This window comes from Athene noctua, chromosome 16, assembly GCF_965140245.1.
Source record: "Athene noctua chromosome 16, bAthNoc1.hap1.1, whole genome shotgun sequence".
Taxonomy (NCBI): Eukaryota; Metazoa; Chordata; class Aves; order Strigiformes; family Strigidae; genus Athene; species Athene noctua.
The window spans coordinates 6,932,982-6,959,136 of NC_134052.1; the positions used below are offsets into that span (position 1 = coordinate 6,932,982).

Sequence of the window (26,155 nt, forward strand, 5' to 3'; positions counted from 1 at the left end):
CTGATTTTTAAGTGTCCTGAACTGGTGAACTGCTTGGCCTTCTACTTTTCCAAGAAACTGCCATCGATATAAATTACAAAAAAAACCCCAAACTCCGACACCATGAGTTTGAAGAAGAAGCACACACACACAAAAAGACATTTACTGATATTGCTGACTACTGACAATCCCATCAAGACCATATGGTTGAGTGAGAACACTGCAAGACAGGCAAGATTAATTCTGATGCTTTTAATGCCTGGGTATTCAACTTTATTTCCTTATAGGGTAACCATGTTGATTTTTTATTTGAAGATCTAAGAGAGTATAAGAAAAGCTAATGTCCCATCCCTCACTGTCACTATTATGATACCAGTATTACACCACATCTTCTCTTTAACAACTTAGGTTCTGTTTTAATACATGAATACACACACCTATGACAAGCTGCCATCTGATGAAGCTATACAGTGTTTTACAACAAAAGTACATTTTGGTATATGTATTACTGGACACAGAAGAAGAAATATTAATGTTTACTGTAAATATGATGCTGAGGGGATATCTAGACCTTTAGAGAAAACACAGAAAATGGTCCAAACGACAGCAAATATAATTAAGAAGCAACAATGGGGGAACATGAGAAGGAAAGGGTCTAAAGTGTCTGAGCAGCTGAAGCTTATCACACAGACGCTCTGGCTTGGAATGGAGCATTCAGCCAGCTCTAAAAAGATGGTTCAGCACTCTGGTCAAAATCTACCTGTTCCTACCTAGTGGAATGAATTTGCAACATATGACAACATGAAAATAAAGTTATTTCAGAATCAGCAATATCAAAAAAGTGGAAGTTCACTTCAAAATTAAATTTCAAGAAAACCTTGCTCAACAACTTACTTTGCTAGTATATTTAGCAATATCTGCAGCCACATCAGCGGAAGCTGTTGCAATTGGCAAGTCTGTATTAACTGAGGAGGAAAGTGTACTTGCAGATCCAGAACTGGTAACCATAGAAATAGGTTGAGTACTTGTAACCAAGGTTATAGTGGATGTGGAAGTGCTCTGGGTGATCTCTTTTTGCTGCACAGCTAAGAAAAGAGAACATACAGCGGATCAATCACATAAACAATTATGAAAATAAGCAAACTTCTAACTTTGTCTAACTTAAATGGGTGCACCTAACCATTTCAAAGACTTAACATTATTTATACAATGGTGCCATTTAATCAATAAATTATACAGTGCCCAGCCACTGAACTTGTACATAATTGTAAGGCTTAAAGGTAGTGAGGCAAATACATCTTTGAAACTTATTATTTTAGACTGGCCAATGCAAAAGTCTCCCTCAAATGTGTATTCCTCCCATTTGGGGACTTTTCCATCCCACTTCCTAGGAATTCACTTCCTAACTTCTCAATTTTGAGAACTCCCAACTAATATCATACGTATGACCCTAAGTTAGACTTTGACAATTTCTTTTGCCATAATTTTGGAACATATTACTCAATTTTTCTTTTTGCTTTGAAACAAGGTTTAGTGAGCCACTGCTGAAGAAAGCCTACTTTACTAATACTGTGTTACTCCCATTTCTTTGTTATTAATACTACTAATTCTTAGTAGTGTTGCAACATTTAATATATATATATATATATATCTATCTATCTCCAGATCAACATTAGCCTTTGGTTGGCTGCAAAGCAAGGAATGCAACATTACATTAACTCCCTAAAGCAAAGAAGTTATTCATAGTATTAATTCAAACAGGGTAAGAAAAGTTTTCTCACCTTCGGTTAGTATTTCAAATAATCTTAAAGTGGGTAATTAAATGAGAGTACAAATCAAAATGCAAAGACTCTCACTTTTTTCATCCCTAATGACTTATCTGCCTTAAGTATTTAAAAAACACATCTTTGTTTTAGGACAATACTTTAAAAATCTATTTTTAATGATTCATACTATAAAAGATGTCTTCATTGACAATATCCTCAAAACAGGAATTACTGAAATAGAGGTTATACATATTTATCTCTATGTACTATATTTTTATTGATGCCAATTCAGCATATAAGAAATCTACAGACTTTATAGTTTTCATTTGGAATATTTCTAGAATATAATATTTAAGATGGAACATTGCTATAATGTGCTCAAAAGTAAACATATTGATAAAACATAGGCTGAACATTTCAAGTTCAGCCATATTATTAACTCTTATAAAGTATGATTCTATTAAAAATAAGACTCCTACAAGTTTCACGTTTATTTTTCTCACTGAGTATTTCTGTATCAAATGTGTGCAGTGTACAAGTAGAAAGATACTGCTTCTTCAACACTTCTTAAATGACAGTCACAAAAGCAGTTTTGGACCAGAGAAAAGTACCTCTGGTAAACATTTGTATGTGACCCATTACTTAAACCTCTCTTCTGTATGAAATTCCTTGGCTTGCCAGCAGTGTTAGCAGAATGGAGAATATCTATTCATGAGGCAAATCAGTAACCAGTTCAGTTTAACTTGAAATTACAAATGAAGGTAGATTTACAGAAAGGTGCTGTTGTGTGACGTGAAGCAACAGAAGCATGGGGTTATATTACCATGTGCCTACTACTAGTGAAACCTCTGGCAAAGAACTGCTAAGACAAGAGTTGTGAAAACATTCTAAAATGCTGTGGCTGTTTGCTCAGTAAACTAGCATCCAAGTCTTGTTAAGAGTTAAGCATCAAGGATTTCAAAGACAAATGTAGCCTGGGTAATTTCATTGCTGTCAAATTATGAAAAACTGTATAGATCAGCTTCTTGTCAGATAAAACTGGATCCAGTTTGTAGATATTGAGGTGACAGTGGTAATCATGCAAGTGGAATAGTTAATGGTTTTACCAAATAATTCAGAAAATAATCCAGTTCACTCTCCCAAATCTGTGATGGCTAATAATGGCAAAAGTATTTATACAGATACACACACAAAATTTTTGTCATTAAAATAAAGAGACATGACTCTAAATACACACCAGAAAGAGCAGGTATGGTGAGTAAGTTGTTGTATTTTAAAGCCACTTATCAGAGTAGAACCACACTTTGAGATTTTGTTTATATGGAAGAACTCCTGGTTGGGCAGCCTTGGAGCACTGAGATCACTACTGGGGAATTATGGCATCACAGGCACATTGAGTTAGAAAGTGTATACCTTTAACTGCTTGTCTTGTCTGATATCTTGTCCCTTGAGAGGACTGAGGTTGCTGTGACTGAGACTGCTGGCTCTGCTGCTGTTGCTGCTGTCTCTGCACCTTCTGCATGTGCCATTTCTGAGAAGATGTCTGAAATTTATTTGAAGAATTCCACACTACACGCTGCACAGCAGGGGCAGTTTCCTTAGGCAGCAGAGGCCTCTGCTTTTTCACAGGGCTTCCAGTGGCTGCAGATGGAGCACTAACAGTAGAAGAAGCACTAGTAGTTGCTGTCACACCAGCTGGCGGAGTCTGGGCTGCAGAGCGGGTAAGTACTGGAGTTTCTGGCAGAGGCTGGGTGCCTGCACTGGAGGAAGGTGGAGTTTTACCTACAACTAAACAAACATAAAATGTCATGCCAGCTTTTCACCAACACATCCGTTTCATAATTTTCCATATAATTTTTGGAAGAGCCATATGCAACTTCCAGTCTACTTTGAATTCTTTTCCTCAAAAAGTAACTGATACTCTACAAGTAAACTCATTTCAGTCTCGTTCAAGTTGGTGGCAACTCAGAAGCTCCAGTCATTAAACAAAACAAAAAGTACAAAACCCAGAAAAACCAGCCTGACCTCCTTCAGAAGACAGGTGAGATGTTAGTATTTGTTAGGATGTTTCTGAGTTACCACTTACACCTGTCATTCCAAATTCTTTCAGGAAAAAAATACCTTCAAAAGGAACAATGACCAAATGGTAACTGAAGGGACAGCATACAAAAAACTTTCTGAACAAAGGTGAACTGGCACTGACAACCAAATAACATATACAGTCTATTTAACATATCTATATTTACTCAAAAATCTTACAGAGTTTATAGCTGACTGTTCAACATATCAGATCAATTTAGGAACTGGATGGTTCTTCCAAAGCTGTGGCCAGAAAAACATGTGTGAATGAGAAGGCTGCTGCACTGACAGGTTTCTGGAAAGGGGGCAAAGACCTTCAGATTTGCATGCATCAGATCTCTCTTCTGGACCATTTAAATCTGATAGCCACAAGTTAAGGGGGGGGGGGCGGGGGGGGGGGGGGGGCTTGGAATCATGGACAGGACACAAATTATATCTAGAATATGTTCATATATATATATAAATATTTAAACTCACTTTCAAATTTCACTCGGAATATGTATTAGTCTTTTGCCTCTATATCAAACTAAAGTTTTAGGATTATTATTTCAACCATCACTGGTTTAGGCCACTAGCAATGCAGGTATAAGTGGTTCTAAAATTCATCAAGCTTCATAAAGTTTAATAAATTTTTTAAATAAAACAAGAATCAGTCAATATGAACTCCCCAAAATTACGATTCTGTTTTTAGTATATAAGCCTATTTTCTGGATTATTTTATAACATTTATCCCTTAAATTCTATTTTAAGGTTCAAAATTCAGAAACATTGTCTTCTGAAGTATGTTTAGTTAACTGACTGAAAACATTGTTTTAAATAAAATGATTGAGCTAACATGCTATGAAATACAGACAAGAAAAGAATAAAATAATTTTTAGTCTAGCCATATAAATCTAGTTTTCTGTTTCATTTTGACAAAAGACTAGCATGCAGAACCACCTTAGCAAAAGCACTAGTCACTGAGATTGCTTTCCTCTTAGCAACATGCAGAATCACGGGACAGTATCTCAGGGATAGTACATGTGATTTAGCTGTGCTTTTGATTATTACTGAGGGCATTTACATTGATTTCAATGGGACCTTATGCAAATTTTATGTTTGGTAAGTTCCAACTTCTTCTATACATGCAATTTTGGGAGGTCTACGGCAACATAAAGATTCAACTGAAAGTCATAGCAACTGCAAAATAAATTCTACATTTGTCACAGAGCAAACATTATGGATATTCATAGTTCTACGCTGCTGACAGAAAACTCAGTGAAACATATTTTATTTAAACCAGAAACTACAATGGGGACAGAAAACTTTTTTCATAGTCACAAAGAATGAAAAATCATTCCTAGAAATTGTTTTAGTACAGATATTTTTATATTAATGTAAAAATAAAGTTAACAGCCCTACAGAACAGAAGAAAAAAAAAATGAAGGTAAGAATTTCATCCTACCATCTTGCTTAGGAGGAGGTTCTTTAGATTCTTTCTTGGTTTTCCTTCCTTCACGTCCACAATGATCATCCCCTAGATCGATGACAAGTTCACTCTCAGAATCAGAGTCCAGTCCCAGATGCACAGTTGGAGAGTCTGTTTCATCTTTACCTTTCAGTTTTTCTTTTGCAGGATGTTGTAAACTTTTTCCCTTTTCAGAAAATTCTTTTTCAGTGTCTATAATTGCCTTTTCTTTGACTGGATCATCTGTTTTCTCCACTTCTGGACTTGTGCTTTTAAGTTCCTCCTTGTCTTCATTCTGTGCTGGGGGCTTAGGTTTTTTTTTCAAGCTCAACGATTCTTTGTCACTTCTTGTACCTTCCTTGTCTTCTCCATCTTCTTGATCATTCTTTGATTTCTGATCCTCATCACTATATTCACTGTCACTGGTGTCAGATTTTTCAGAATCTTCAGAGTCACTGTGTTCTACTGCAGTATAAACAGCTTCAGATATTTCATTTATTCCTAATTGTGGGGAGGAAAGTACATTCCATGCTGACATCAGACTGACATTACAAAAAAAACCCAACTTTATATACTGGAACAAAGTGTATACATACCATATCAATACCATACCTACCTATAAATACCATGCATACCTATATCAATACCAGATTGTATAAAAATTACCTTCTAAATATTACAATTAATACTTTTATTTCATTCAATGGCCCTTCCTTCACTGCTTTTTTCCACTACCTGCAAGCCATTTTGTTCAACTCTGGACTCAATGCTGGCAAATGCAAAGAGGGATTATTTTTATCCACAAGAAACCACCTTAAAAATCAGTAACACTAGTCACCTGGTTACTGATATGCATGTTTGAAGAATCAATTTTAAACTGCGTAAGCTTTGTGAGGAGAATCTAGTATTTTTAGTGTCTAGAATGTCTTTAATTAAAGTGATAGACAATACTGATGTTTTTAACAGCATTCAGCTCCTGGGTGACTGGATATACTAATTTGTGCAACTGACATAAGTTAGGTACAATCACTGAATTTTTCAATTTACAAAGCAAACAGTAAATACTGTAATTTTGTCATACTATCTAGATCAGAATAGCACAAAGCCAGATTAAAAGAGGAAAGTTTCTTGCCAAAAATCTGAAACAAAGTCTCACCATATTTTAAATTAAACCAGTTCAGTGTGCTCTACTTGCCTCAAAGAGTTCAAATATCCTCTTCCTCTTGTTTTAATGCATTAAATATTTAAGGTTTTACTATTCAAAACTTCTTTTAAATTCCAATTCAAAATTTCTTCAAGAGTATCCTTCAGATGTCCATTGTATTCTTGAGTTATACTTACCAAGTTGTGCTTTACAACTCTCTATTGTCTTGTCAAGATTAAGCTGGAACCTACTACGTATCTGTCGCTTTGGTGAAATGAGTTGCACAGGAGTGGTCTGCTGTTGGACTGACTCACTCAACTCTTTCAGATCCATCTCAGCTTTGCTACGATCTAGAAAAAGAAAAAAGAAATAAGAAAAACATTTTACAAAAATAACAGAGATCACTATCCAGCGAAGACAAATTTTACTGAGTAACAATGCAGACAATCTGAAACATATTTCACTACTTTTATAATTATGGGCTAAATAATGATTCTAAAATTACTTTACACAAACAATGGATTATTCCTCTCTGATACTACATATTTCACATGCAAAATGCATGCATCAGTTATGTGGATGCGTGAAATTATCAGGAAATCAATAAGGCCTGTAAACTTTCTGACAGTACTTCTAGTAAGATACTCTGTTATTTAATACTAGTAGTAATACTGTCACAGAGAAAATGAAATAGGAGTAAAAATCCCTATAGTCACCATCTAAAATTCAAAAGGTAAGTCATGGGAATAGAAATAAAAAATGTGGATTGCTACACTAGATAAATAAATTTAACATAAAATAATACATTTTTCAATGTATGTCAGCAAAATCTTCTTGAGTTCTCCTATACACATAGAGAATTTTCACTCTGAAACATATAGATCTGTCTACAGAGAGTACAGACTACAGTGCTAAAGCCAAAACTGTCTTAGCAACTAAGTTTCACACTTTTACTTCAAATTGCTCAATTTCAGAGTTCTATTTCTGTAGCACAGTCCTATGCTTTATTCTTTGCTAACAGTGCTGACACTCCATTAGTGGTCAGGGCACTAAACCAGTCCAGAGTTAGCTGCCTGTTTGGAAGAGGAGTAAGGGGACATGAAGAAAGGGGAAAGAATGGAGAGAAGAATTAGGTTTGGCCAGTTTCACTCCCTGAACTGGCTAATGGTAGGATCAAAAAAGCCAGTGCCATATTGCTGGCAAAGGACAGAGGCCATGGAGACAACACTGGCACAATGTGCATTTGTGCTTCGCTTAGAGTTTCATTCCACAGCAGTTAAAAGATGTCACAGTACTGCCTTATTTTACTTTAAAAAAAACAACCAAAACAATCCAAACACATATTTACAAGATATTTTTTGTTGATGTACAACTCAGAAAAATTAAATAAATACAAAGGGCTGAGCCAATGATTCCTCTGGCCAGACATTTTTTACAAGTTTTAACTTAGTACCAAGGTACATTCCACATTTAAAGCTTAAGAGCAATAGTACATAATGACTCAACTTCAGCAGTACAGTTGTCTGGCCATTCTATCTCCTATCAGGTTAGAAACAGAATCTGTATTACAGATAGAGCAGGTACGGAAGTAACCATTCAAGTCTTCCATGCAGTTTTTGTTTACTGCTAAAACAGCAGTTCCTCATCTTTTCCTAGAGCAAGGCAGAAATTTGTGTGGTACAATCCCACAAGCCAAATATACGGGCTATATATTACAGGTTTGAAATATATATGCATTATAGCATGCACAAATTCAGTCTAAATAACATTCAATCATCCTTTCTAGTCCCAGAGAAATGGTCATAAAAGTAATACTGAATTCCACACTCCTCATGTCACATATTCACACTGAAAGAGACTAAATATAATACAAACTCTAACACTTTCAATCCAGTGGAAATTTTTAAAATAGAAATGTTGGTTCTAAGTCACTTAAGTACTTTTGAAAAATTTGTTCCTTGCACTGGAAATGTCTAGTAAATAAGGCTTCTTTTTCCTCTGCTAACTATATCACCCAATCCACACTAATTCCACAGCAGTAATGGTGATATCACCCTTACTAGAGAATTTGATTCAAGGCCTTCGTAGTTAATTACAAAGCAGGACAGAAACAGAAAAATACAGAATGGAGGAATATATATAATGTGTACTAACTAACATATAATATGTAATAACTATAATACCTCCCCAGGGAACCCTACATCCTAATATATGAAAGCAGTCTTGCAATCCAGATTTCTCTGACCTACAAGGAGGTCTCGCAGATTTCCAATCTTTCTCATTAATGCCAAAGTTATTAGTAAAATGAAAACAGAGCCAAAGCGCAGACAAGCCCATGGTGGAGAAATCTTTGAATTCTCATCTCCAAATTCTACTTTTTCTCATTACTGATCTAAAAATTTTCACTCCTTACTTGCTCAAACTTGTTAGTCTATCTTTCTGCCTCTGTTATACAAGGACAAGTCCTATACTATCAGGAATATGTATTTTTTCCAAGCAATTTGTGTAGAGCTTGGTCATTCACATCTCCATTTTTCAATTTAGCCTGTCTGCCAATAACAAGGGATGGCTCATTTCCATTATTTTTCCTTCCTTATTGCTGAATTGGAGGATGATCATAGAGTCCTCCTAGTAAGCTGCTCAAGGTACCTAAGTGTCTTTGTTTTCTAGACTTTCATGTTTATTTTTTCAGAGAGAAACCTTGTTCACATTACTTATGACAATGAGACACAATAAGTCATATCTGAAAACCACAGGATTCACAGAAGAATCTATGGCACAGTTGACACTATTAAATGAAGAAGGGTGGCCATTTTCATTCCTATCACCAAAGAGTACATTTAGCAAAGGAAACTCCCCTAAAACTGAAAAAATAATTAATATTCTACTTGAAAGCATACTAGGTGTTCTTTTATGGTATTGCTCATGGACTTTAACATTATATTTTCTGATCCACAGTATTTATTCAAAATATTCTATGCTCCAGCAGATGTCTCCCATCTGTGGCTCAAACAACTACAGCACTAGAAACTTCTTAATATTTTTCCAAATGCACCGTCACCTCAGATAAGAAAACAAACAGCTGCCGTACAGCTGAAGAAACTAACTCTATGGTTATGTCCACACAGATCGATTAACACACTGGAAAATATATGTCTGAGCTTGTATCCAGAATTGGAATTCTCACTGACTCACTGAATATATATTGTGAATTCTCACAATAACTCACTGAAAGCATGAATTCAGCATTTGAGCTCAAGCCTTCCTGAAGTATTGGGCTAACAACACCAAGGGGCAGAATCCTGCTTCTCCATGTAATGTCATGCGGAGGTAAAAAGTAGCCAGAATTCAATCAAGAATACTCACAGGAACAAAGCACAACTGAGGAAACTGATTAACATCCATTTGGCTTTCAGAACTATTTTATGAACTTAGTACTCACCTACTCCATCTTTAAAATTCCACAATTGCAAAATTTAATTCTAGAGAGTTTCAAGACATCTGCTAATTCCTTCCATCTATCCCCCTAGAGAGGGATGGTCAGTGAGGAGGTGATGTGAAGGCAGCAAGAGAAAAGAAGCCCTAATACATCCTAAGTACCACAAGAAAGCAATTTGCTTGAGAGTTTGAAGGGTGAAAACCAGCATTACAACCTTTAGAAACTCACCTACTGTTTAGAAACACCCGTTTGTACAGTTCAGCTAAAAAAAATTATCTTTAACTACTTCCTTCTATCAACAAGAAGAAACAATAACAGGAACCTTCACTGATAAAACAAAGCATATTTGATGAAACAATAATTACAAATGTGCCTCATTTAAAGTCCTTTGTTCATTTAAAGCCACAGACAAGCAAGTTTGTTCATATTATGTTGCAATGACACCACTGTTATTTATTCAGCTATAACATTATTAGGTTTTCAAAGGTCGGGACTAACCAAGATTAAGATTCAGAATGCTTCCTGGAGTGGAAGTTCTTTCTTGCTTAGCAGAAATTGGTGTTGATGCTTGAGGAGAGAAAGGTTTGGGGCTGCCTGACAAGCTCCCTGCTTGACCCGTTCGTGTTGGTGCTGGAGAAGCTGAAAAAGTACAAAATTAATAAAGACAGATTTAAAAATAATCACATTGAAGCCATATTCACTGGGACAAAACAGCTTTTAAACCTACACAAGCAGGGAAATGATTTTTGTTTAATAATTTCAACTCTGCTATATCGTCATTTTAAGGTATGACTATCCCTTTAATTTTAGTTTAATAAAGAAAAAAACTGTAAGGAAAATAATTTTATTGCAGCTATATAGTTGGGCCAAATGTCTGCTTACCCTCAAAACCACTCTGTCTGAGGTCACACAAAGTTTCTAGCTTTCAAGATCTGCTTATTTTAGATGTTAACAAACTCTGACACTCTAAATTGCTATTTTAATTCATGCGTGTAAGTAAACATAGAAAGCCCCACCTACTCCATTTTCTAGATGCATTAACAGAGAATTGGAAGTACAAATCACATTAAGTTTAATCAGTACAGCTGGAGATCAGTGACCAAATGTCTCTGATAAGGTAACACAATATTCCAATTTATACAAAGTTTAAGCAAAATCCTGTGCTCTGAGTCTTTAAAATCTGTAACATAATGTTTCAAAAAGAAAATTCTGGAAATAGCCAGTCTGGAAAGGGAAGCATCTGCAGGTCACTACGTAAGAAAAGGACTCATTTTTTGTCATCAAGAGACTAATTTCTGTCTGTTAAATCTCTGCTTCATGCTCTGAAAATGTCATCCTAAACTCACTTTTTCTCTCCCAGTACATCCAAGATTCTCTATATATTTTCAGATACCTAAACGGTAGCAGTATCTGCTGTTTCAGTAACTGTTTCCAAGTTATTTTCTACACATCACTCAAAATACACAACAGGGGCATCCAAATAAAAACATTCTTGTCCAAGGATAGTGCAGTCATACAACCTGAATTATTTTTTAGAGCAAACAAGTAATTTCACTTACATTTGAATTGAAACACAGATTCCAGTAACAGAACAGCTAAATTTATACATAAAGTAAATATTACAAAAGTTAGCATTTATAACAACATACAGGTAGAAATGCAAGATGGGAAACTGAATATTCTAGTTTAAATGCTGTTAAATCTAATCCCACTAGGATAGAGGACAATAAGGCTTGAGGAAAAGTTAGAAAAATTCCCCAGAATTGCTATGATAATCAAGAATCCAAAGTAACAGAATAATATCTGTCATCTTCTTTTATCTTTATCTGACAAAATAACTCCAATGTCACTTTCCATTACTATTTCCACTACTATAAAGAAATAATAATGTGGTATAATAAAAGCTCTATATTTTAAGACACAAACCAGCACCTCTTAGCTACACCTTATGTATAGAAGCTGTATACACATATATACATGATAATTTATGTATAAAATTAATTATTCCTTTCGACATTTTACTCTACTGAAAAATCCAAGTATTTTCATATATTTATATTCATACAGTTACTTTGTCATCACTTTACGATGGACAGCACCATTTCACAAGATAATTTTCTACCCAAAGGTAGTTTCACAACCTAACATTTATTGGCTAGAAAGAATAAGAATATAATAAATAAATAAATGGCATTTTATCTAAGAACTGCAACAGAACATACTGATTTAGTTTTCTACACAAATAAATCGTTCCACCAAAACCAAAGTTTTAAAACACATTAATATGCACCATTTTTTTCAGATAGTATCTTTTGTGGATGATAGTTTGCCTGACTGCCACAAAGTTAGCTAGCATCTGACTACACTTTAAGTCTGAGAAGTCCAAATTCTGTATTCTACACTCGTTTTTCTCTTTATCCACTCTGCCTATGGAACTGTAGTTTTATCATATTTTATCTGTTCCGTTGGAAACACTATAAATTTAGTTCACTGCCTTGGAAAATAGCTATCAAATTTTAAACAGAATACCTCCTAATCATGGCAATTCTAACTCTTTGTATTTACTTCCACTCTCCATTCATTTTGATGGTTAAAGCTATTTCTTTGTATTTAAACTGAAGGGTTTTGGTCATTGTTCAAGATTATTTATTCCTTCTCAATGTGACAGAAAGGAGTGTTATTTATTATCTGTGATACTGACAGATAAACCCTTTTTTTCCTAAATTTTCTTCACAAAATGAATTAATAGTCTGTCTTTAAGAAGTACATGGAATAAAACTAATGCATTAACCAAATGCAAATTCCTGTACCCGCACCCCACCCCCTTGGGTTTTTACCTGTATTTTTCTCAATAAAGTCCATGGATTCTTCACTGGCACTAAAATGACTGGAAGTTGCTTTTTTCTCTGCGTCCTGTTCAACATCAGATCCAGTGTGAACTGATGAGTTTGTACTCATTGGTGACCGTGGCATATCTGTCAATGAAATCCTACGACCAGTACTACTACTCAGCATGGACTTGCTCATTAAAATCTTGGGCGACGCTGTCATATCAAAGTTCAGTTTGATTTTCTCTTGTTTGTCTGTCTTTGCAGTTCCAGCAGTTGGGTTTGCAGGGTCTAGTAACATTTGGTATTGATTGTTGGGAGTATATGGTGTCCGGAAAGGTGCGTAATTAAATACTCCAAATTTTCTACGAATGTTATCAACATAAACCTCCATTTCTTGCATTGCACTATTGAAGATGCTTTTAGTCTTTTTCACAGAAAAAGGAATTTCTTTAGACATGAGGTAGCAATTATTTATTGGAACCCAGGCCCTACATATAAAATAGAAAAGTGAAAGACAATATAACTACATTTCACACTGTGGACTGACATTGGCAACTTTTGTGCACATATTTATTTATTTTAGCCTAATCATAAAGATATGTACACATCAGATAATTTCAAATGACCATGTCTACCACTACCACCTTCTTTTAATAGTTAAGTGCTTAGTTTTGATAAGTAAGTAAATTGCATATCTTAGATTATCACTAGCTTATTTTAGTCTATCCAGTAACACATAAAACGTGAATAAACACTGGTCAAATATGATGAAATGTTCCTCATTAGAATAGTCTATGTAACTGTAAGACAACCACTGCTGTCATAGTTAGCAGAAAAATGTAAGAAGCCGGTCAGGAAAAAAGACTTCACAAGCATAGTCTTAAAAAGATTTTACACCCCATGTCAGCGTGATCAAACTCCTCAATGCCAGGAAAAGTTCTCTCAACAAGTATTGGACAGATTTTATTTATCATGAAATAAGACTGACTAAAACCGTGCCTTCCAAGATTCTAAACTACCAGAAACTGTGACTTAATTATTTCATGACCCTATATGGTTTTTGGATTTTTACAGTACAAGTTTTTATAACTGTATAGATTTATATTTTTAATTAATGACAAATCAACTCATATTCATCATGGCTTTCTCCATCTAAGCAGAGAGTTCACAAGTACAGAAAACTTAACTCCTTTCAGAACAGAATTGGCATTTTCAACACATCTTATATTTTCTATATTTTTAAAATCTACAATCATATGTTTATTTCCATACCGTTTAGACAACATAAAGAACTTTATTGGCCTCTTCCACCTTTAAGAACTACAGTGTTCTGCAGAACTAAACCAGACACAGGAATTAACTTGCACAGTCACTGAGATTATATATGTATTAATCTTACAAACACAAGACTTAAATTCTACAGACATCATGTAAGAAACTAAAACTATACATGCTACAGTATTATATAGTTTATTAGGATCAAGGTTCAAAAGACAGGATCCAAAAACTCTAAGAGCACAAAATTACAACAAGAATTTTGTAAGTACAGCCAAAGACATCCTTTGGCTAAATTCCCACCTGTCGTGTTGGCCAAAGAAACGGGCGTCAACTTGCCCGTCTTTATCCCTCAGTGCTTTAGCAGGCCAGAATGGAAAGCCTTTGAGTTTAGCCCAGACCAAAGGGTGGGGATTGCTCTAGAGGAAGAGGCAAAATACACAATAAGAAAATACAAGCAGTACTACCTTCAAATCTGATAAACAACAAGACTTTTTTTGTGTCTATTACTTAGATTCAATAAAGATCCAACATCCACAAGGCACCTTCCAAATACAAGATTCCATTTTACCATATACTTGATATATACATAATAAATCCTAGGAGGACAAAAAAAATTATAAAACAAACCCCCAAACCATAAAACCTTAAGTATATCAAACACACACATAATTGGGTTGTTTTTGGTTTTTTTTTTAATAATTATTATTAGTCCCCTCCAAATATGTAGCATAATATAAGTTAGGCTGTGGCAAATCTTTTAAATTCTGATTTTCACTTAAGACAAAGAGAGAACTAATGGATTATGCACTTCTACTTAAGAATCTTAAGGAGTCTTCTCAAGTTTGGTGCAGTGTTAAACAAAAACAGAAAACAGATAACCTATTAATAGGTCATGATAGAAAAAACAAGTCTAAATTCTCAAATGCACACCTGCAAAAAGAGATATTCACATTTCAGAAATCTTAACCCTGAGTGCAAGTACCACATGCAAGCACAGATGACCCAGGATCAGGTATCTTATATCTGAGGATAGAGAACTTGCAAATTGATTGTTGATACCCTTTACAGTTATTTCCGACTGACCCAATCCTTTTGTGAAAACATGCCATCTCAGAACTAAACATCTTGAGATAGTCTGACTCCACAAAGAGCACAATGCACAAGCACAAGCTACTTGGTAAACTACAGCAGCTTTCCTTGACTCGGTAACCACCACAGGTTTAAAACAATGGGAGGATAACAAGCAACAGTCAAATGAGAACTGCTAGTTTAATATATTAGCTAGACTACCATAATCCTTAACTTACACAAGGCTCACAAAACCAATTTTCTCGTTTTTGGCAAGCAGCTAAATAACATTCCGGACATACTTCAATTTCATTCATCTGAAAAAAAAAAGTAAACAGTTACTGGACAGCTTAAACAGAGTCCAAAGTGTGATCAGTATTATTATGTCTAGTTTGCTAGCACAACTTTTCCTCAAATTTGAGGTCATAAATCAACATTTTCCAGGTGGCCAAGGAGGCCAACAGCATCCTGGCTTGTATCAGATATAGCGTGGCCAGCAGGACTAGGGCAGTGACTGTCCCCCTGTACTAGGCACTGGTGAGGCTGCACCTTGAACGTTGTGTTCAGTTTTGGGCCCCTGACTACAAGAAAGACACTGAGGTGCTGGAGCGTGTCCAGAGAAGGGTAACGAAGCTGGGGAGGGGTCTAGAGCACAAGTCTTATGAAGAGTGTCTGAGGGAACTGGGGGTGTTTAGCCTGGAGAAAAGGAGGCTCAGGGGAGACCTTACTGCAGTCTACAACTACCTGAAAGGAGGTTGTAGCAAGGTGGGAGTCAGTCTCTTCTCCCAAGTAATAAGTGATAGAAGAAGAGGAAATGGCCTCAGGTTGTGTCCAAGGAGGTTTAGATTGGATATTAGGAAAAATTTCTTCACAGAAAGGGTTGTCAGGCTCCGGAACAGACTGTGCAGGGAAGCAGCTGAGTCACCACCCCTGGAGGTATTTAAAGGAGTGTAGATGTGGTGCTCAGGGACATGGTTTAGTGGTGGGCTTGGCAGTGCTGGGTTAACAGCTGGACTCGATGATCTTAAGGAAGACCTAAATACGATTTACTTGCTGTGAAATCAACACTGTTTGGCAGACCTCCACCTTTTTCTACCCCTGTAACGCATGCATTCTAGTTAATAAAGAAGTCACATTTTTACATCCCTCTTCAAATTGTATGCTGTCATTTACTCCAGTCAAAAAACCACATCCTTTATTTGACATTCATTCCAGTGATCAAGAAATATTTATCATAATTTCTTCTAGTGGCAAAAATATAACCTCAGTTTAGCATTTAATTTCATAATTTATGCAGAACCAAAAATAAAGTATTTTACTCCTTATGCTCATATTATATAAAATAGTTAAGCTATCAGGCTTAGATTGCACATGTATTTTGTTCTATTAAGAACTGATCAATTCTCAGAGGTTATGTGAATCATGGATATCACTGTGACAACCCAGGGATAGAGAAAGCACTTCCATAAATATAACAGGTCAGATCATCCAAAAACGTATATATTTGAACAATATTTCATTGATATTACATTTAGAATAGCAAGTTTTTGTAATACTAAACACTATGAATTGCCACTGAAATAAAATCAGTGCAAATGATCAGTTAAGAATGTATACAGTTATTTTTCCACTTGTTCAGAGGAATTTTTTATTGTCACAGCAAAAGAACCACCAAAAAATGCATCTATGAATCAGAAGATGTGGATCTCTTTTTCCAACTCCAAATATTATATTAGAAGACAGGTGACTGTGCAGAATCCATATGTCCACTTTCCTCTCTTTCCTTACCCTCCCCTGCACCGCAAGGCTTAATTACAGTGAATAACCTAATGGAAGACACTTTAGCAATGCCTTTGCCAAAAATCGTTCTGTAGGCCATGGTTATGCATATCTAAACATAAGAAAGCCTACAAAAACTAGTTATACAATACACACATTAGAAAACACATTATTTCACTCACCAGTACATGAAACGGAACACTTTAAGAATACATAACAATTAATTGGGGCACTCATACCTCATGCTCACAGATTTTGATGATGACTTTTGCTGTTTGTGTCAATTTGTGATTTCCTGAAGAAACAATAAAATGCTTTAACCAAGAAAACTGTTATGCTAGAATTATGATAAAAATCAACAGTTTTTAGATTTCGAAGTTCACATTAAAGACAAAAGAGAACATCTAAAGAGACCAGGTAAAACATGTATGTATAAACTACACGCTTGCAAAAGCTGAAGGTAGGCACTTTTCTTCTCAATATCGTAACAATCTATAAATGTTCCTTTCTGGAGCCTACTGCAGTCTGCCCACCACAAAAAAAAAATCTGTTGTGTTACACACTATGGTCATTAACAGGAAGATAATTTCAGTATTTGGCAACCAGAAGCCTGCAAATTGCGCTATGACTTTACCTATTTCAAAGTTTCATATCTGAGGACATAAATTAATACTTACCCCCATTGTAAATAATGCAGTTGTGCAAAATCCATTTGGCATCAGCCAAAAATGCTTCAGTGCAACCGTACATTTTCTTTTTAACATTCTGTAAAGAAAAAATTTAAAATGTATAAGGAAACAGAAATGAGTAAAAAGAGACAGCGTCTTCCTGAATATTGTTTACTATCAGTCATAAAATTAATAAAACTATAAATAAAACTAAAAACTGTAAATAAAACTTATTTACTGTAAGACTTATTATTCTAAATACTTATAAGAATCTGTCAAATTCAGGGTCTCTTAACTGCCCTGAAAATGTATGCACTGTCTAAATTAATTCTAAATAACGAATTAACTTGATCAGCATCTTCAACATTTTTTTAAAAGTGTTAAATGCATGAAACAGTGTTCCATTCAATGTCTCTGCAGAAAACTGAGTCCTTGATTTCTTCTACTGAAATGTTATCACTCCACAGCAATTTTTAATTTTTTTTAATTTTTACAAGACCCAGAAAAAATTATTGGTCATGGTACGTAAGACAGTATGTTTGATATTCCAGTCTATCCAACTGAGTAAAGTAACTCAGTTAGATAAAATGAGTTGCATGGTTTTATTTACACCTTTATACCATGAAGACATAAACCTCCACTGCAAGGACACGGAGAATGAAAGCTTGCTGTCTCTCCACCAGGCCCTAGCAGAACAAAGCTCTGCAGTGCTTCATGCCTCATTAAGCAGTGGAGAACTTTTTCATGACTTGAAACTTTTAAGTTATTACTGAAGTGAGAATGAAAGTCTCATTATTCACCTCTTGATTGTTTTTTTTTTTTCCTTCTACACCTCAGGTGCAGTGGTGATTACAGTATTTGTTGAATGGATCAGTACAATTAGTCTGGAATGACCTTTGGATATACACTCAAATGGTTCCAAATTAATGGACCAGTGATCCATTAATAGTTTACAAACATGATCATCCAGTGCAAACTCTGGTTAAGGAAATCTCCCCACAGGATCATTCCTGGAACTAGATGAATTTATACGAGAGGAAGCCATCAGTGTAAGCATGTTTTCCCTGAGCATCTGTTACTGGTTCAGAGAAAATAGTGGACTTGCTCAGTTGGCACGTGATTGTTTTCAAACTGTAACTGAACTGGCATTTATAACAACCAAAAAAAAGCATCAAAATTATTTCAATCAACCTCTCTCCCACTCCCACCAAACACTCCAAAAATCTTACTGATAGCAATCAAACTCAAGGAACCTTCCTCAATTCGCTTCATACAAACCTTCTCTAATGTACAAAGGTCCATTGGATGAAAGATATATTCTGCATAATCTGGGTGTTGATCCAGTGAAACTGGCTTTTGAAATGGCTCTGTCTGTTAGGAAAAAAGAAGATAAAAATCACACTGTTTATTAATACCAGTTTCATCAATGACACAATACTCATTCACTTTCTAATACCACTTCCAACTATGTCATCAGAGAAAATTTCTTAAAGGTAATCATAAAATTTTGAGAATAAAGTACTGGCAGAAGAGGAAATAAAAGGTCTTATTTAACTGATTTTTCATATGCTGAAAGTAATGAATTGCAAAAGTTAGGGGGTTTGTAAAATATGCTATTATTATTTACAGTAGAGTTTTTTTGTGAGGAGTATCAGATGAGGCTCAACATCTAGCAGAAGAGACACTAAATTTCTGAATCACTAGACTCACTAATACTTCTTTTTCAGACTTCCATTAGAATCATAACTTTCAAAACAATGGTGGCTTGGCAATGCAAACGCATTCAAACTTTTATCAGTGGGACCCTACAGGTTCTATCTGCTAATTGCAGTTCTTGGAACACAACCAAAGCACTCAGGTACCAAAACAACAGGTTATTAGTAAAATGCCTAAAGGGCAAAATATCTCCATAGCATTCATTAAACATTAGCTTTCTAACCACATTTTCAAAACATTTTGTGAATTCAATATAAACAAACACTGACACTTTGCTACTGGAAAGCACCACTCAAAGCTTCTAATGGCTCCATCTAATAGAATAGTATTTAGCACTGGAGAGTAAAAGGATTCTAAGAGCCAAAATCTGTCAGTACTTAAGAGTAACCTTCCTGAAATTGTCACTACTGTTCTGCTAAAATATCACAGAGATAAGAGCTGCAGAGAGCCCATGATTCTGCACATCTGGTCTTCCCACCATATTTTAATATAACACTGCAGGCACAGAAACACCCTCCCTGCTCCTCTAACTTACGTACAGGAACAAGCAGGCAACAGGAGTTAAGACAACTCTTGGTAATTCATCACATATTTTGATATACTGTTATCTTCACACATATGAAAACTACACAAAGCCTGCACAGTTAAGAACAAGGGACCACAATTGTTGAAACTCAGAAGCAAGAATGAGTGACTGGAATAGCTGAAATTTTGAGGCATGGTGATTTTGAGAAGTGAGTCTAAGAAAAATACATGGAGATAGGTTGGAGGGAAACCAATTTTACTTCATGATAATAATTCATAGGACAGCAGCCTCATACTGCATGACAGTTAATGGCACCAGTTTTCACCACAATGAAGAAAATTTCTTCAGCGTTTTAGAAGTATATGATATAACTAACTTTTGTGGTAAGAACAATTTCTACTAATAGGTAGAAGCTAGGCTTTCAACAGGAATAATCAATAATATAACAGTATATGGGCAGGAACCCTAGGCACAGATAACTGTTGGTAAGAGATCATGTCTCCTCATTCCTCTTGTATCTCAGAGACAGCATTGTGCACTTTCTGAGAGTGAGAAACCACCATGTCCCTCCCACTGGAAAGCCACATTTTATTTTCACTACAACTACTGGAATTACATCCAGAAGTTACATCAAGAAACTACAATTTAAATGTAAATTTAAATGAATCTGTCTGTACTAGACAGGTGGTAGACAGCATGAAGCTGTCACATACAATCTGCTAAAATAAACTCAGTTCATAATCCATAAAAGGAAGCAAAACCCAGGGTTATGACAAACATATGACCCAAACATTAACAAAAAATAAAAATCTTACCCCTGGCTGTTTCATTTTCTGTAGTGCAAACTTCAGTAAATATGATAGCTGTTCAATGGTGAGCATTGTCATAGCTTTACTCTGTGTTTCTATGCATTCTGCGACTGTGATTTTCTAAAAGTTAAAATTAAAACATATTTTGTCAGCAAGTATTTCTAGGGTAATTCTTCTCCACTGAAACATTCTAGCATTCACATGGAAGATAGTAAGTATAAGGAACAAAATATTTCTGATGATGCAGTACAGATGCTTGCTTTACTCAGTTTTTGTTCCGAGTATGTTAAAACAAAACAGACAAAAAAATGAAAGGAAAAAACCAGACAATTATCCATCACCTTCAAGGTCATGCAAAGTAAATGTGTGAATACATAAAATTCCCAAATACAATGCGGGTTCACAGCAGTGTGAACGAGTGAGAAGGTCACCTGGCCTCTAGTACAGTAAGTGATCAAAGAAAAACATGCAATAAACCAATTTGCTTTCATTAAAGATACTTTAATGCTAAGTATCCTCTCCCCAGATATCACTGGAGAAGATTGATGAAATTCTTCCTCAGCCCTGCAGAAAAAAAATAGTAATAGAATACGCACTCATGTATGTAGACCCTACAGTGCAATTTTTTTCTACACTGCTGCAGAGCTGATCGGCCCACTAGAAGAAGCACACAAGTTAAACTAGTCAAAAGTGCAGAATGTTTTCAGAATTAGAGGTGCCTGATGAAGAGATCACTCTCTGAAATGGTGCCTTCTCTAGAGATGGAAACAAAGGAAGCTGAAGACTCATGGTAAGCAGGCAAACACAATCCAGGTACACACACAGAAAAAGTGGTGAAGCAGCAACGGATGCCTCCTCTTCTGTACAAGTTTTTCTGGTACCTTTACCAAGAGGCAATACAGGAATAAACCAGAAACAATTCAGAACTCAAAAAAGCTGCTTATATCTCACAAACAAGAAAGAAATCCACTCCTTATATCAAACTAACCTCACATTCTGGGCAAAACCAATCCCCCTCTGGTTCCGCTGTCAGTTTCAGACACTTAGCATGATAAACCCGAGGACAGAGTTCACAGCAGAGGACTTGGCCTTCCCGATGACAAACCCAGCAATAGAAATCATTCCGTCCATCCTGTGGTACAACATCAACAGGGTCTGTGGTGAGTGGCTGCTTCATATAGTAAAACGGACCATGTCTTAGTTCTGACTGAAATGTAGGCAAGAAAAACAGGTTTGGTTTCAAAACAAATTTGCATTTTTTAAAATAATAATATTCATAATATATAAGCAAACAGCAGTTTACAGAGTTTGATTAACACTTATGCAAGCACATTATCTTATTCATTGCACAAATTCATTCATAAAGAAGTTTACTTCTTATTCAGATGTCAAATGCCAGTTTGCACTCAAGACTGAAAATAATTTTTTGCAGCGAGGGCATCAAGTGCAAGACATGCAGTCCAACAAAAGACAGTAAACACTTTTATCTTCAAGAACAATGTATCGCTACAGAAGCTATTAGGTCCTCTAAACTCAGAATTCCAACGGGGCTGTGCAAGCTAAATACTGAGATATTTAGTGGTGGCTAAACCTGGGACAGCTGAAGAAGTTAGTCCTGAAACAAGAAGTTGAACACCATGCAAATTTGTCCTAAATTGCAGCAGTTCACAACTTTGTCCAATGAAGCAAGCCAGTGCTGATTTTGATTAATAAGGCAAACTGTAGACTAAGATGACAGGAGCAAATTCACATCCTGAACAGCCACCTCTGCCACAGGAGCAGGAACACACTAGGGGAGATTTAATCCACCATTTAAAAGCTCATCAGAATTTAAGACTCACGATCTCCACTGGTTTGCCTGCACTGGAAAACAGTGTTAACTTTGTAAACTGCATGAACAAGTCATCCACTTGAGCCCCAGCCAGCTCAAAGATGACACAGCTGACGTCAAAATACAACAAGCAAAGAGCCTGGGATGGGTGTAAAATGGGTCCCCAGATACCTAAAGTCTTGGAAGAGCTGCTAACATTTATTGGAATACTACATTCTATTTATTAATGAAAAGGGAACTTAAGTTTTCTGCTTGGTATTGATTATAGGGGTAGTTTGTGGAGGAGGGCATGGAGGAAAACAATATTGAGTTTTAGGCAGTTATTTACTGTGATTTTTTTTTTTTTTGTGATGTAAAATCATCTGGTCATGACATTACTTCTAACTATCCAAACGCTTGTAGTTTGAAGAACCATTTTGTTTGGTTCTCAACTAATTTCACATTCATCCTACACTATTTACACATCTGCAAGTTCTTAGACCCTTGAGTTGCCACATGTCCCTGTGACTCATAGAACAGTGCAACCATATGCATTGTTCTGTATCTCTGCAGCATCCTCTACAAAATTAAGTCACACAGGGCTAAATTAATGTCACCAGAAACCACCAGAATGCCAGCCTGGACTGTGATATTTCTAGATTTCTAAAGTTACAAAGGACAAGGTCTAATTATTTGCATGAATAGGGGAGCTTCAAGGTCAAATGAGATGACGCAGCAGTGACAACCCAGCTGAAGACGTTACATCTCAAAAGATACAGCAGAAGAGATATCATCTACAATTACCTAATACTGTATAAGATTTTAGGCAAAGAAAGGATGTTACCCACAAACATTCCCAAAGCATTCTGCTACCTAGAATTTCACTCCAATTTCTATCAGTTTTGGCATTTTTCATTTTCTATTCTACAGATGATACAGCTACTAAAAAGACACTTCGTTCCCACTACAGAAATGGGCAAAGTGTTAATTTCTGCACTTTGCCTGTGTATATATTTAACATATAACATGACAAGACTTTGAGAAGGAAGGTTCTGTGAGATCCTGTGGAATAAAGGGGACAGCATAACTACATTTCAAACGTATTACTACCACAATCAAACAGATACAAAGGCATATGGAAACTCAAGAGTGAAGAAAGGAAAAGTTGTCATTTACAGTGCAGACCATGTTTTGTTTGCAGCTATATGCACCACAGCTGTGAGACCAAAATCTTAATAGTGTCTATGTGGAGATGCAGCTATGGGGCATTTCCTCAACTGCAGATAAAGGAAATTAACAGAAGACTGCAATACATATTCTGACTTTGAAGTGGGTATAGAGAGTATATCCATACTAACTTCCTAAGAATCAAAGATACTGCTTTAAGACAAATATAAAACCTGTGAAACTATTCCACAGAAATCAGCTCATAACATCCAAACTGAAGAGGATCCATTTTTGCTAGAGCATGAGAGGAATTCATTTTCTGTTCAAGGATGCTTAGATCTTTTGGACATCTTATTTCATTAAGCCAAGTTTTAGGAAAAAAGAAAAAAGTTCCAAGGCTGAAAGAGACCCAAACAACAAAAATAAAGGACTGAAAATGAATGATTCAAGGAACTTCACACTTGCAAAATGTTTTAAGAATTTAAATTTTAACAGTTATGAAAGAAAAGCTTTGTTTTCTCAACTGTTTCACAACTAGCCAGTTCAAGCTCAAATAGGTGACAGCCTGTTATAAAGTCTTTATTAATGTTATTAAGACCTGTAGAATGATATAGAAAACTGAAGAAAAAACAACAGTATTGTAGTGGTGTTTTGGGGAGAAAAAGATCACTACTTATATTCAGTTTAAATTACTATTGAAGCTAGCAGTAAAACAAACCGACAACTTCAATTACATTACAACTGACCAAGTAAATGTCAGAAGTTCCTGATTTTTAACCTGTTTTAGCTACATTCTACAGTTCCACAGTTCTTTGGTTGTATTTCAATACTTTAAATACCTGTTGACACCATTCTGAAGATCTGTTACTGCATCCACAACATGTAATACGAAGTTTCATGCAACTATAACTTCAGTAACAGTATCTTGGAATACTCAAATACTACAAAACACTTTGTAATGTAGAATATTAAGTCAGAGGTTTCTAGTGACGATGTCATACCTCAAAATGGATTTATCAGCCAATCAGAACCACAGCTATCAGCTACATTATATTTGAAACTTAACTTGAGAGCAAAACAAGTAGCTGTATGCTTAGCTCACTCTGTTCAGCAGTAAAAGAATCTTTAACAACCCCTGCTATCATATAGAGCAGAGTTTTGCACCTACTTAAGAAACAATAATTTTCAGGCACGCCCATTTCAAATTTGACATGCAAGACAATATGAAATTTAAAACAACTTGTAAAAGCTAAACAAAATGAAACATGGTATTTTCTTGCTAACTTGTAACAAATACAACAAAATAAGCAAGTCTGATTGCTTTTCTTCATTAGATATACAACTTTATTCTATCCTGTAATATTTCAGGTCTGAGATACCTGGAAAACAGAAAAGGATTTACTGAGGGGAACGTATCAAGTTCAACAACTGCAATTGTATTTTCACATATATTTTTAAATACATTAATAAAAAGTAGAAATTAATACCCTAAAATTCAATTCCACTGTTTGAAAAATTATCTCTACACTGTACAGTTAGAAGCTCAGACTTTAGTGAGGCAACATCTCCCCAGTAAGTGTCCAGATGTGGATGACTTTATACAGCCTGCAGTGAAGCTCAGTAAAAGTCAAAACTGACCACATTAAACTAGTGCAAGCACACCTACAGATGCTATTACTAGACTTCCCAATTACCCTTAAATAAAATACACTTGCAGTGTGAGACTGTTCTCTAGCAAGGCCTGATTTATTCACAGTCTTTGTTCCAGGACAACTGCAACGACTAGGAATTTCATTGTCTGTCTTAACCAGTGCAATTGCACCAGGATAATACTTAATGTGGATGCTGTTACACCAGTGCTTTAAACCCTCAAAACTTAATCCTGTGTTTATATGATCCTGACAAAAACCACTGACACCCAAAAGCACTTTGAAAAATACACAGGCATGTCATTATTAAATTAGATGAGAAATCGTTTCAGTAAGGCTAAAGACTGCTTTCATGTAATCCCCTCCAAGATGATGCAGGTGTTTTACAGCATTTGCTATTCAATACACTTCATATAATTCTTTCATTTGCATCATACAATGAATCAGAAATTGTCAAAGTCTTCTGGAGTCAAGTTCTTCTAAGAACTACATGAAATGATATAAAATGGAATATTCAGAAGACACTGAAAATAAGGTTTCAAGCATGAAGACTGAAAAGTACTGTCAGTGTGACCCTTTGATGTAACTCATTTGGTAGGAGTGTACACTGCCCAGCAATTTAAAGGAGTGGGAGGGAATCTGCAGAGTACCAAGGAAGGAACTGGACTTTTGTTAATAATTGGCAGTTGGACTGAAAGCAGATGAGGGACTTCCACTGATATGAGATCTTTCTTAAATTAGGATATCATGCCACTGAACATTTCCTTTTAATGGTTTTGATTAATAACAGCTATTGTTGTTGTTATATTTCTTCAAAATCCTTTTGTTCAAAATTGCATTTGTTGGTTATACATCTTAAAAGCTTTATGAAATCAAAAGCCAGGACACAGGTCATCTCTCTCATACAGATGTAAAACAAAAATAAAATAACATTCAAATCCAACTTATAGTGCCAACTCCTACACCCACTGCATCCAAAAATTAATATCCCCTTCTTCAA

The 26,155-nt window shown here is 35.6% G+C and overlaps 1 protein-coding gene across 8 annotated transcripts in view; it reads right to left on the bottom strand.

The window, feature by feature from the left end:
* The window catches only part of ZMYND8 (zinc finger MYND-type containing 8), a 59,763-nt gene that overhangs the window by 9,927 nt on the left and 23,681 nt on the right, over nucleotides 1-26,155 (bottom strand). For 6 of the 8 annotated variants that reach the window (XR_012634656.1, XR_012634655.1, XM_074920547.1 and 3 more), the window contains exons 5-17: nucleotides 21,518-21,736; nucleotides 20,536-20,649; nucleotides 18,757-18,849; nucleotides 17,488-17,575; nucleotides 17,050-17,105; nucleotides 15,271-15,348; nucleotides 14,264-14,379; nucleotides 12,692-13,173; nucleotides 10,353-10,493; nucleotides 6,613-6,765; nucleotides 5,269-5,772; nucleotides 3,159-3,533; nucleotides 874-1,064 (exon numbers count right to left, since the gene is read on the bottom strand). Coding sequence is in view for 6 of the 8 variants with exons in the window: in XM_074920547.1 (XP_074776648.1) it covers nucleotides 874-1,064; nucleotides 3,159-3,533; nucleotides 5,269-5,772; nucleotides 6,613-6,765; nucleotides 10,353-10,493; nucleotides 12,692-13,173; nucleotides 14,264-14,379; nucleotides 15,271-15,348; nucleotides 17,050-17,105; nucleotides 17,488-17,575; nucleotides 18,757-18,849; nucleotides 20,536-20,649; nucleotides 21,518-21,736 (2,610 nt within the window). In the remaining 2 variants the exon portion in view is untranslated. The remainder of the gene's footprint in view (nucleotides 1-873; nucleotides 1,065-3,158; nucleotides 3,534-5,268; nucleotides 5,773-6,612; nucleotides 6,766-10,352; nucleotides 10,494-12,691; nucleotides 13,174-14,263; nucleotides 14,380-15,270; nucleotides 15,349-17,049; nucleotides 17,106-17,487; nucleotides 17,576-18,756; nucleotides 18,850-20,535; nucleotides 20,650-21,517; nucleotides 21,737-26,155) is intronic. The other 2 variants (XM_074920550.1, XM_074920548.1) reach the window with 1 other exon arrangement.